General features: G+C 41.2%; 1 protein-coding gene across 4 annotated transcripts; it reads right to left on the bottom strand.

Annotated features, from left to right (window-relative positions):
* Positions 1-3,518: 3,518 nt before the first annotated feature.
* LOC103650122 (uncharacterized) lies at positions 3,519-11,428 on the bottom strand. Of its 4 annotated transcripts, none has more exons than XM_008675776.4 (6): positions 11,036-11,428; positions 10,293-10,672; positions 7,930-8,240; positions 7,753-7,812; positions 6,183-6,697; positions 3,519-4,530 (listed from the first exon to the last, which is right to left on the bottom strand). In XM_008675776.4, exons 2-6 carry the CDS (start codon positions 10,592-10,594, stop codon positions 3,802-3,804), a joined length of 1,917 nt encoding a protein of 638 aa, XP_008673998.1. In that variant the 5' UTR covers positions 10,595-10,672; positions 11,036-11,428; the 3' UTR covers positions 3,519-3,801. The 4 variants fall into 4 exon arrangements, with proteins under 4 accessions (XP_008673998.1, XP_008673997.1, XP_008673996.1 ...); XM_008675775.4 differs by having other exon boundaries at positions 10,293-10,796; positions 11,036-11,262; XM_008675774.4 differs by having other exon boundaries at positions 10,293-11,325.
* Positions 11,429-13,435: the final 2,007 nt, after the last annotated feature.

Here is a 13,435-nt window from a genome sequence, read left to right as displayed (position 1 = left end):
TTGTGTATAAAAATCTGTGATTTATGGTGCTTAATTAAATGTATATTATTATTAATAAAAACTGTAAAAAGGGTGACTTTCTGTTGGTTGCTAAATGTATAGTATGACAACTTACGGTTGGTTGCTAAATCTATAGTACAGCAACCCACCATTGGTCGCTAAATATACAATATTAGCAACGGACGGTCGGTCGCTAAAAAGATGTCGGTCGCTAAAGCCTTTAGCGACGGCACTTACAGCGATCATCCTTATGGGTCGCTAAAGGTTTTTAGCGACCAACCGTAGGTCGCTGAAGGCCGTTTTAGCAACCAACCGTAGGTCGCTGTAGGTGAACCGTCGTGTAGTGAGGGGGAGTGAGTGTGACACATTGGGGGCTAGTTTGAGAGTTCAAAAACTGGAGGGGATTGGAGGGCTAAAATCCTCTTATTCAAAATTTAATAGGAAGGGAATTTTAGCCCATCCAATCCACTCTGGTTTTGTGGCTCTCAAACTAGCCCTGGGAGTGAGGGGCTGCGTAGGATATGTGGAGAGATGGCACGTGGGGCAAGGCACAACTGTGCTGGTATGGCGCTGACGACAACTTGGCATAGGCCTAGTGGGCCACAATGCATAGTGATGGTAATAGATATAAACTCACCAGATTTTGTCATCCCAAATCCATACCCGTGAAAAATATATATACACATTAAAAAAACTCATACCTATGACGGGTTTGAAAATTTGTCCAAACACATACCCATCGGGTTAGCGGGTACTCACGGGTTTCCCATGGTTTCATCTCCAATATGGTAGTTCTTTTCATAATCAATAAATATCGTAATGATCATGGTCCAAATTTATGTGATGAACAACGAGTTCATGGTTTGGTATAAAAATTATTAGTAGAGAGAATGAAATACAAATAATAAGTTATATAATCAATTGACCTTGCACTAAGTTATCCATCCACCATATATATAACGCTAGTAAAAACTATAACAACAAGCAACACTCTCACCAACTATTTATACATTCACCATTTGATAAGAATTAGAAAATAAATGGGGAGATAACAAGTTTATTGTTCGTTTATAAAATAAAATGGCAATATGCACTAGATTTGGTCGGGTTTAAAAAATCCACGAGTTCACGAGTTTGGCTACTGTAGTAACAAACTCGTACCCATGAACCTATCGGGTATAGATTTATGCCCATTAACAAACCCGTAAATATGAAAACTGATCTAAACCTATACCCTAAATAGAGTAAAAATCCATTGGGTTTTGAGTTTCGGGTAACCGCTGTCGTCTCTGTATCCATTGGTATAGCACGGTTGAGCTGGCCTATAGGATCGTGCCTGGCCCAAAAGTTGAGCATAGCATGAAGTGTCTGGTGCTATGTCATAGTCATACTGGATCAGAATTGGACCGTCCATTTGAACGTTTCTACATTTTCTCTTTATTTTATTTTACTATTTTTATAAAGGTCCTTTGCACGTACTCAGCTGACACCAACATTTACTAAAAAACAGTAATTAATCTAACAATACTTATTTTATATTATAAATGTTAGTATTTTATATAAATTTGATTGAAATGAAAATTAATTGATTTCTCGAGTAAGAGTTGCATTGATACCTTCGGCTTGCCAGAAGGTGAAAAATGTGAGAGTGACGCAAGAGCGATTACCATCCAGCGTGAACAGTACAGGGGTATTGTTCATCTATTTATAGGCACGGGACGCAGCCCGGACAAAATTACATGCATGTCCCTGATAACTAATTATAATCATAATACGAACTATTAAGGACTATACAGTCTTTTCCTCTTTAAGTCGGTATCGTCCTTCGCCTTTATCATAATACCAAGCTAAAGCTCTTTCAGACGTATCTTCGGCTTTTGTTCGCATCATCTTCGGCTTATATCTTCATGTCGCACCTGCCTTTGTACTGTCTTGCCGAAAGTATTTTTGCCTTGAGGACCTTCGGCAGAGAAGAAGACCTCCAACAAAAACTGATCTAAACCCATACTCTAAATAGGGTAAAAATCCATTGGGTTTTCGAGTTTCAGGTGCACGTTGTCGTCTCTATGTCCATCTTTATAGCACGGTTGAGCTGCCTATAGGATAGTGCCTGAGCCAAAAGTTGAGCATGGCATGTCGTGTCTGGTGCTGTGTCATAGTCATAGTGGATCAGAATTGGACCGTCCATTTGAACGTTTCTACATTTTCTCTTTATTTTATTTTACTATTTTGATAAAGGTCCTTTGCACGTACTCAGCTGACACCAACATTTACTAAAAAACAGTAATTAATCTAACAATACTTATTTTATATTATAAATGTTAGTATTTTATATAAATTTGATTGAAATGAAAATTAATTGATTTCTCGAGTAAGAGTTGCATTTTCATGAACAAAAGGAGCGACACAAAACAGTACCCTTTTTTTTACCATTTTGTATTCGCTGTTTTTATTTCTTCCATTGATGCAAGGATTGTTCCAGCAAGGCGTCGAGTCGGTGCAGTACCGTGCGACGTGAAGGCTGTTGGACGACGATGCTCAGCACAGCAGGCAGGCAGGTACGTGAGCAGTGAGTGAGGTGAGCTCCAGGGACCTGCCGTGGCATGGCAACCATACTACTGCAATTACGCACTAGCAGTTTCGATCTCTCGATCAGTATTCACGATATTGTTTCGGTATATTCCCGATGCAACAACCACATGGGCATGCAGGAAATCCCACTTGCTGTAGTCGACCAGAGCGATGCGATTTAAAAGATTGTAAAATGGATTTTCTTCCTAATACAAAACATATAATAGCCTAGCAATTCCTCGCCACACACTGGGCTGGGCTCCTCGGCCTCTAGTGGCCTTGTGCCAAGCTTAACTTGGCTTCAAGGCAGCGAAGTTAAGATGGACGTACGTCGTCCAGTGGCCTCCCACCACAGCTACGAACTCCATCACGGGCTAGTTCAGATTCAATACCTCATAGATATAGTATAAAGAACTCGATCTAAGACTATCTCTAGCAGATTATCTATTGTATCCTCCCCTATTTCAAACTTATCTCTGCAAACAGTGTCATCTACAATTCCGCGTTTCTTATTTTACACATTGTACTGTAGACAGTCTAAGGGGTATAGCTGCCTCTGAGCATTCATATAAGAAAAATGAGTTCTCATGCATGCCGAGTTTAGAGGATGTTTGAATGTATTATAGCTAATAGTAAGCATTCATATAAGGGACAATCTGGTGTGAAGGCTGGCACAGTAAGCAGCGGGGAAGTAGCTGGATCCATTCATTCATGGTATCCTGCAATCGCAGCATCACGGCCAATGTCTGATCAGGAGAAATGGGCGGGCTCAGAGTTCACATGGGCAAGGTCCAAGGAGTCATTTTGTTCGTTAATGGAGTACCACACACGACCTACCACTGCTTCTATGCTACACCGGCACAGAAACCATTTGCAATCAAGGTTGAGATTGCGCAGGCTGTTTAGCTGCAATGGCGACCATCCAGTTAATTAAGGGCACAAAGATGCGACGGGCCAAGTTGCAGTTGCATGGCATATTTTTCTCCTTTTTTTTTCTTCTTTTTGATATAACGCTAACACAGCATGACATTGTTAATCTGGCAGCCCAGAAGAGAAGGGTTAAGAACAACAAACTAACAAATCTACAATTTGGGTGAGACATAGCTGATATATGTACACTAACTTATGAGGCGATCCAGGCACTTCCTATGTTGCTATGGCCACCGATTTTGATGACGGGGCTACAAGATACATACACAATAGAGAGCCTAAGACTTTCTACCTGCTTCTTCAGTCAGCAAAAACTTTGGGCTTACGGACCCTTTGGCTCCTCCTGCTATTTACAGCGACAAGCACAGCTTTCTCAACCTGCAGCTTCTGGGAGGCACTCGCGCTCTCTAGCTTCTTCTCCGTGGCCCGCTTCTTTGTCGCATTTGCAGCTGCAGTCGGGTTTTCAGTTTTCTGCTTCTTCACTGCTGAGGATGGCTTCCCAGTTTTATTTGCATCTGCAGGTTCATTTCCAGATTTGCGCTTCTTTCCAGCACAGCAAGACCTCATGGTTCCTGGTCCTGTTGCACCAGAGAGTGGGCTCTCAGTTTCCTCTGCTACATCAGAGGGCGTGCCCTCAGTTTTTTCCTTTGCATCAGGTGTTCTGGAGTCCACCTTCCGCTGCTTCTTAGTAAATAAAGAGCCTTTCTTCTTCCGTCTTTTCTTAGGTTTCAGCTCCTGCTTGTTCCCCGGGGATACAGGCTGCCTCGAGGGTGACTTTTCAAGGAACGATTCTTGCTCCAATGCTGGATCAGAAGTGTTTTCTCCTTCAACTGGAGAACACAAGCTCTCAATTTTTACTGGACCGCAAGTGTTCTTCACCTCCACTGGTGGAGAATTATTCTTCATTTCTGCTGGAGCAGAAATGATCTTGTCTTTGGAAGGACTTCCAGAAGGCAGATGCTTTGCCTCATGAAACTGCTGACAAGCTTCAACGGCTGCTTGATTGGCTATGAGGACATCATCAGTGTTCTACATAAAAGAATCAGTAGTATCAACTAAATGCAAACACAAATATATTGCCCAAGAAGCTAAAACGTTCATTATTTTCTGGGAAGTGGTTCAAAATCAGGGAAATATGTTTTAGATGCATGACTATCATTAAGCTTTCAAAATAGCGTAGAATAAATCACTAGTATTTGCGTGTTTGTAAAAACATTTTTTTAAAATGACTTGCTTCATCATATCACTCTCCTGATGGCTTCGGTTTTATAACCTGCAAATTTCACTAGGGATATCTTCTATCTTTGCTAACAAAGTAGATATATAATTCTGTATGGATCTGATTTACAAAGATCCTAATAACTTTATAGCCCCTACATATCCAAGACATAACTAGAGATTCCAGATTCCTTTTACATGGGTAGTATGCTTTTGTTATTTAAATGTGGACAAGTAAAGCGGCCATCCCTGCAATATTTTTTGAGATGCAGTATAATGTTCGACTATTTTGTCTAGAAATAGTAAATGAGCAAATTTATACATCCCAAGCTTAATGTGCATATAAGATGATCCAAATTCCAATGTCTAAGCAGCCATTTTGAGCAATGATTTCAAGTCGCCCGACTTGCTAGTCGATACACCTAGGCGACTAGATGACTAATCGCGATTAGGACGACGATTAGGTCGACTAATCGGGTCACAGGGTCGCAGAGGGGAATTCAAGAGCGGGAACAGATCAATAGAGGTGCAGGTACCGTCAGGTGATGTACTAATCATCTTCATCTTGCCGCTGCAGGCTGCTGGGCCACCGCCGCCGAGGATGGTGCAACCGTGCAGGGCTGCCGTCGTCAAGGAATAGGGTGAGCCGGTGAGCACTGAGCAACCGTTGAGGAACAAGGAGAGGGCAGCCACCGGTGTTGAACAGGGAGAGAGGTGAGCAGCTGCCGGAACAGGGAGAGCCGCTGCACAGCCTCCGGAACAGGGAGAGAAGAGCAGCCACCGTAACAGGGAGACTGGAGCAGCCCCATTTAGATAAAACCCTAAGGCCTCGTTCGGCTTCACAGGAACGACATGGAACATGGCCTGTTCCACCCGGAATTATTTGATCTGGATTTAAATCAGAACCAATCTAAAATAGTTGTTCGGTTAGATCTATTCTGTAATAAAACCAGACCATTCCAGAATGAAACCAGGCCTTTTTACCCACTCAACGACTTGGATTAGAGCCACACCTATAATCACCCGGAATCAAACCAAACCAAGCCTTTATAGGTTTTAGTGAACCACCCGGATCCACTCTATCCGGCTCAGATTGAAAAAATATACCTGTCTTCGAGTTGGAACAAACGAACGCGGCCTAAGGCGTTACAGTAATGGGCCTTACTACCAGCCGTCCAGCCCACATCCAAAACAGGCCAAAACCAGGAGTCCAGGCCAACTAATCGTCCCCACCCAAATTGGACGACTTATCACGTTTAGTTGACGACTAATCGGACGACCGGACGATTAGTCGAGCAGATCGGGTCGGACTCCCTAGTCGCATCAACATAACCGACTAACCCGACTAATCGTGATTAGTCGGACGACTTGAAATAACTGGTTTTGAGAGTATCAATCCAACTCCAAACAAGAACTTAATAATCAAATTAGGAATAAGAATAACCAAAGGGCAAAAGACTTACTACATTGTATAAATCCCCAATATCACTATTTGTTATGGAATTGCCAGTACCCAACAGTAGGTCCACTGTGATGGCTTTGTCCCTCGAGTGATTGCACTCTCCACTTCTTTCTTCAGTACTCCTACTAGCACCTATCATATGCACATCAGTTTCCCCATCAGCCAAAGCAGGTCCGCCTGCAAGAGCTTGTCCATCATCATCATCCTTCAGCAAGATATTTAGATTCTTCCTTTTCTGTGGTTTAGTATGTCGAGACTTTGTATTAGAGAATGAGTGCTTTTGAGTACGCTGTCTCTTCCCAGCCACTCTGACATCAGTATCGGCCCCAGAAAATGCCAAATTTTCTCCTTCAGAATGAGCTTTGCTGAGACGATCTTGCAGCAGATGGACTCGAGACTGAAGCCCATCAATTGTCAGGAGAATATCCTGTAAAGCGTGTTGCTCACAAATCATATCATAATCCTCGGAATCAAGCAATGTAGTAGTATCAAGTCCACCACTGATACTACCATCAACTGCATTCAGAATGAAACAAATACATAGTTAGCACTTGCATGATAAATACTTAGGTAGAGAATAAAGATGAATTACAGTTTCTGCATGACTAAACCACAAGTAGTTATGTATGTCCTTCATCGATCTATCCAAAAATGGGAAAGCTACCATAAAATCCAATAAAACCATAGAGGGTCAGGAAGATGTTGGACACATTTTATCATATGGCTATATAAACTTTGTCAAATTATGAAAGGTCTACATGTTTCTGGAAATTCAAAGTTGATATATGATATATCTGATTTAAGCTTAGTCAAATTATGCATTACTTTTGTACAAACTATACAGGTATTCATAATTCAAAGTGCTTTCACACTAAATTCGTGTTATAGCTGTACTGTGTAAACACTGTTGTGAGAAAACAATGGTCAAAGTCTAGTTTTCTATACCGGTAAAAAGGTCTACTTTTGAACACCGTGCCAAAATAAAATACACCTACATACTTGGATAGAGAGAATATTTGCTTGGATACTAACCAAGACCACTGAAATACATGTAAGCAATAAGATTCGTCACATAAAATAACATTAAACAATTGCCATGCATTGTGCTTTCAAGCAATTGTAAGATTTATACTTTTATTGCCATATATTCTAATAAAGTAAAATCAACGGTGTGTATAGGAGACTGGTATAGTCTAAGGCAAAAATGGCAAAAATGGACGGTGTCTAGTTTCTAGTTTTGGTCAATATCGTGTTGTACAAAAAGGGCGTTTATGTTTTCATAGAATCAAGGGTGTGTCAGTAGGCGAAGGGTTCTTGCACCTTTTTCTTCTTAATACAATGATATGCAGGCCTCCTCCTACGTGTTAAAGAAAAAAAACTGGGGCATCAAGGTCATATTAGATATCTTGGATTCCTTTTATAGCATGCATATGGTGTCACAAAAGCAACGTTTTTCTCACAATTGAGTGAAGAGCTAATTCTGTCTAATGGTGTACCTTTGCTAGATGCTATGTTTTCCATTTTAACTTCACTGAAAAGTTTGACAAGATACCAGATGGGTACATTCATACCTGTGCCACAATCGTCATCAACTAAGAGATCACCGGTTTGAACTCCCTTATTTTGTTTATCTGCAAAATATTGGAAGAAATGTTGTCATTAAAAACGAAACCTGGTGCAAAATTAACACAAACACGGATAAATTGGTGTCCTATCCCTAAAAAAAGAAGACAAATTGGATGCCAGACCATGGTAGTATGACAATATCTGGTGCTTGTTGATGTACAAGGACGCATCCACACTGTCCTCATGCCTCTTCCTCTTTCTCCTCTTCATGATACTGTTTCCATGGCCTTTATGAATCTGCATCGATTCTGACATAGTACCATTTGCTTTGCTTGCTGCCTGTTGTAATTCATTCTGTTTCTTGATTAGAGCAAGCTCCTTGTCATACTTCGATATTTGAGATGAAAGCTCCCTCATACGCAACTCTAACCAGTGGCATCTCCACTGAATTGGACGAACAGAATTGCTCCACTCAGCCATCACCTTTTTCCTTCTGAAGAGTAATCACATGTCACAAAATTTGTATAAAAATTAAGCATGTTGAGTAAAACAATACAACAAGATATAATAAGAATATAGGAAGTACTCCCTCCATTTCAAATTATAAGATGTTTTGAATTTTCTAGATATACAGTTTTTGTTATCCACTCAGGTATACACTATGTCCAGATAAATAATAAAATCAATATATCTAGAAAAGCCAAAACGTCTTATAATTTAGAACAAATATGGTAGTTGCTTGTTCCAATTATATTCTAGTCATACCCATAAATGACAGATAAGCTAGCACTTTGAAGCATTCATAAGAGTAGCTCAATTATCGGTTTCCTTGTTCATGACTACACATTATAGTTTTTTTACTAAATCATGTATATGAGAAATAAGCATGCACAAATCAGAACCATAATTTAAAAAAGAGGCATAAGAATAAAAATATACAATGTCTACCGACAGGCACAAAAGGAATGCATATTGGTCTACAACAATAAAAAATCATCAATGTTGGCTTGGGTTAGCCATAAAATCAAAGCAGGGTGAAGAAAGTGGCACCAAGCATCTAGCATTATATGTGACAAGCGGATACAACAGAAGTTTAGGAGCAAGTTTTATAGGACGGCGATTAAACCTGCTATGTTGTATGATGTAAAATGCCTACAAAAATATGTCATGTTCAATACATAAATGTTACAAAAATGTGTATGTTGTATTGGATTTGTGGCTATACAAAAAGGGGTCAAGTCCAGAATGATGATATACGTGATAGGCTATAGGTAGCACCAATTAAAGAAAAGCTTCTCCAACACCAATTGAGATATTTTGGACATTTCCAACAGAGACCTCTAGAGTATTCAATACGTAGTGTCATACTAAAGCACGATAGTAATGGAAGGAGATGCAGGGGAAGTCCGAAATTGACATAGCAAAAGACCATAAAAAAAGACTTGCAAGTATGGAATGTACCTAAAGGTTTAGCCTTAAATAGAAGTGAATCGAAAAAGCTATCTACATGCCTGAACCTTGATGTGTGGCTTCTGTTAGTTTCAACTCTAGCCTACCCCAACATGCTTGTAACTAAAATGCTATATTGTTGTTGTTGCTGCTGGCTTGGGTTTGAATCCCAAGCTGGAAACTTCTTTTCCAAATACAGACTGTCATGTTTAACATATACCATGTAGTAAAACACCAAGATGAACTTTTCAGAAAGCTAAAGAAAAAGGTAACACTGACAAAAGGACTTTCTAACCAGAAGGATATTGGTGTTCTGTGTCAATATGTAGTGTTTTGATCTACTACTGGATTGACAGACATATGGTCACCCATAAATCCATGACGATTATCATGGAATTAATGTACCTGGTAGCTGAAACAAAGTCCTGGTTGAACAAGCATAATTGTAAATTCATAATACTTCTGAATAAGATGCCATTTGCTTAATTATCTTTCTAAATAGCTACCTGACAAATAGAAGATCATAGGAGTAACCAGTAATTACCTTTTCTTATCGTGATAAGCATACTTAGCATAAGTGGCACGGCATTTCTTAGGACAGAACATATATTTTTTTCTGGCTGTTGCTACCTGCTTCTATTTTTCAGAAGAATTGGTCAGAAATTATACCTGTCCTAATCTAAGTGTTATTATCACCTTATAAGTTTTTAACATTTCATATATAAATGACAAACGAAATGTAGGCCATAAAAGGAAAATTTCGATGAGAAGGTACAAATCAATAAACATACAAGACACCACATTACGTTACTGAATCATATCTTTCTGTTTTAGGTACATTGATGATCCTACGTTTCTTGTCGCTTCCGCAGTCAGGATGGTGCAATAATTACAACATAGTATAACAGTTGAAACCCTACTACAACCTTCCGTTTTGTCAGCAGGGGCGCAGGAGAGAAAATCAATCACTGAAACACAAAAGCACATAACAACCTAGCATAGTCTTACACATGTTCATTCTTCCATGTACCAGGAGTGCACAATAATGACATAAGTAGCATTCAGGGCATGCGAAGAACTACTAAGGATGACTCACCTAGGGGGTTTTGAGGGGCCAACACCATTGGCATGAGCAGACAGGCTAGAATTCACTTCTGGTTCACCATTGTCTGCCTCACCTTCAAATCCAGAGCAGGTGTCACCAAACGAGCTCGAGCATTCAGTGGTATCACCTCCCTCGTATTTCACAAGTTCAGTCCCGACCACCAGAGGGCCACCATTCGTGCAGACAACCTCGGATTTCACCACCACCACGCTGTTTTGGTTCTTGGAGCCACCGTCGCCCTCGTCCTTAGTATCCATGGCTGTAGGTAGAGCTGGAACGGAAGCCGGAGCCATGGCTCGCCGCTGATGCGTCAGGCCAGGTCGTCAGGGGCCCTACGCGCCCACACGAACCCCACCAGAATTCCCCCCAATCTTCCTCCAGAAGAAGACCATGCGGGCGGACAGATGACGTTCAGCAACGAAATTCGCAGGGGTAGAAGAGAATCAAAGGAGCGCACTAGAGTGGTCGAAGACTTCGCAAGAAAAAAGATCAATTCTGCAATAGAAAACCCACGGATTGGTAACAGAACCCTATAGAACCGAAGGAGTCTTAAGAATCGTCGCGAATGGGCCAATGGAAAATACAAATACTCGACCAGGCAACGAGGGAATCCGCGGAACACTCATACGCAAGACGAATCTGCAACCACAACAAAAAGACGCAAAAGAACCCGCAAGAACCTGACAAGCCATGTCAATCACGCAGGATCAAACCAGCGGGGGGCGAAGGCTTACCGAGGATCGTCAGATGGAGAATCGGGCATCAGTCCGGGCGGATCGCCATGGCGGAAATTTGTGGGAATCAGGATCGGGGGCCGGGGCACGATCGCTCGGGTCTGTGGCTCAAAAGTGGAGGCGAGGGCGAGGAGAGAATTTGTCAAAATGGGTCTCCTCGTTGCCGCTCTAAAAAAAATCTGGTTCCCTGTTGTAAAATCTGTCGCCCCACCTGGATTTTGTTACATCTGACGTATGGGTCCAAGCAGCGGACATGCCTAAAATAACTTGACTGTTAGGCTCTCTTCCGTAGGGCTCCTTCAAGGACTCATTCAACGATTTCTAAAAAAAATCTACCAAATGAAAAGTTTTTTATGAACTCTTTATAAAAATATGGAGGACTTTCTAAAAAAACAGCAGAATACAGGAGCCAGAAAAAAGAGCTTCTATCAACTCATCTTCCACGTTTTTCTCTTCGTTGGCGCTACATCGTATGAGAAGCTACCTAAGGAGCTATATTTTCAACAAACATGGTGCTCTTTTAAAAGTTATTCTCAAAAATAAGGCGAGAGTTGTTTTCTTAGAGAAGCCAAAACCAGGGTTGAAGCTGGCAAAGAAAGAGCCCTACCAAACAGGGCCTTAATTAGTTACCTCCTGACGCCTCGATTCAGATTATACTGTCTCTAACACATCGCATATCTCATCCCTTATTTCAAATTTCACTCTATAAAAAGTGTCTCCTACAATACAAATCATCTATTTTACAAGGTCTACTGCGGACAGTCTCAAAAGATGAGAAGGGAGCCTCCCTACGGATCTCTCTCCCCTCTTTCTTTAGACATGAAAAGGAAGTGTTTGTCTTCACCAACGCTTCACCGACCACAATTACAAACAGGGTACATGGTATTGAGTGCATTGATCTAGCCAGGGAAAGCCTATAATCTTGATACAGTTGTATCCCACATCATTGTACTCACGTGGTGTTGTGTAATTTCTATTGACTTCTTGTATCCTTTGTGATGAGTGTATCTCTCTTCTTAAAACCCCATAGGGATTCCTTGCACGAAGTTACACCACGTCGGCTCAAACTCACCGCATTATGTCACGACGCCGATCTCTGGACCATAAATTTTCATCAAATTTAGCTAACAAAGTCGTTAGAGTCCACGTTTGCTCCTCCCTCTCCAATGCACTACGCCCCGCAAACGAGAGGGCGACTCCCTCACATGGATTGCTTGGTCTTCATCCTAGCGTCGTTGCCACTCAACAAAGTCAGGCTCGCCGCCGCCGCGGCGTCATATGAAGAGAAGGAAAACCGACCAAGGTCAAACACTCCATCTCCCCGCGTCTCCCCGAGTATCGTGCCCTAACCCCATTAGAATCTAACCCCCATTGGATCCAAGTTCTCAAGGCGACGCCGAGGGATGAGGATGTGATGCGATGCAAGGTGGTGACACACATCAAGGGCGACGAGATTGAAAAGGCATTCACCATGATCCATGTCACCGAGCGCGTCCCGATGACCTCAGCTACTACAAGGTGATGCGACGTGTCCTCTCTTGCTCTCACATGCTCGATAGGTCTGTTTGTTCTCTTGTTTTCATGCTGACTTGACACACTAGGGACTAGGTTGTGGTAGTGTGGTTACGATGCGAGAGCGGTCAGATCTATATGTGTTTATATCTAGTGATAAACTAAATAAGTGGTTTTGTGGGAGATTCAACCTAGATGTGCTTCCCCTATGTACCTCCCAACTTCTGAAACATATAAAATTGGTCCAATTCTTTTTGTTTTTTTTATTTCCTGGGTGTTCTGCATTTTCAAACAATATCTAGCAAGATATTTACTTTATTCCCATTGCGAATCTAGAAGTCTAGTCTTTTGTACCTTGCGCATGTTTTGGTTATAGATAAAACATCAACATGTGTTCACGATTAAGAGTTCTTTATAGGCTAAATGCATACGACCTGTTTGAGGTGACAATATTTGGTGATGGAAATTGTTAGGACACCAACTTATGCCCATTCTATTTCAGTATTTCTTGATACAGCATAGCAATAACAAAGCCTTATTATCCTAAGCAACTTCTCAAACCCATTCTATTTATTCAATAAAATTAGATAATCTTGTTAAACTCTTAATCATGCTCATGTGCTTGTATTTTGTCATGTAGTTCACTCTCAGACCTGCGAACACAAGGTTGACTTATTTCTTATAGTTTGGGTTGATGATGAATGATTATCAACATGGGTAGTACTTTGGTGTAGCCAATGGACTAACCAGAGTATGAGATTATGTGTTGTGTAACTATGTCTCTCGGCTTGTGGTGTGTAGGTGTGAAGCATAGGCAAAGTGGTCGATGGTGAAGATGAAGGTCATGCAGGTTTGTGCTGATGGATGGGGAGTGTTCACTTATTTTTT

Source organism: Zea mays, chromosome 3 (genome assembly GCF_902167145.1).
Source record: "Zea mays cultivar B73 chromosome 3, Zm-B73-REFERENCE-NAM-5.0, whole genome shotgun sequence".
In the NCBI taxonomy this organism is placed as follows: Eukaryota; Viridiplantae; Streptophyta; class Magnoliopsida; order Poales; family Poaceae; genus Zea; species Zea mays.
Note: the sequence above shows the minus strand (reverse complement) of the source record. Positions and strands in the feature narration are given on the sequence as shown.

Coding starts and splice junctions, on each gene's coding strand:
- LOC103650122 (XM_008675776.4), bottom strand. CDS start 10,594: ATGGCTCCGGCTTCCGTTCCAGCTCTACCTACAGCCATGGATACTAAG. Junction 8,241..10,292: donor GGCCCCTCAAAACCCCCTAG/GTGAGTCATCCT, acceptor ATTACTCTTCAG/AAGGAAAAAGGTGATGGCTG. Junction 4,531..6,182: donor TTGGGGATTTATACAATGTA/GTAAGTCTTTTG, acceptor TCTTTTATGTAG/AACACTGATGATGTCCTCAT.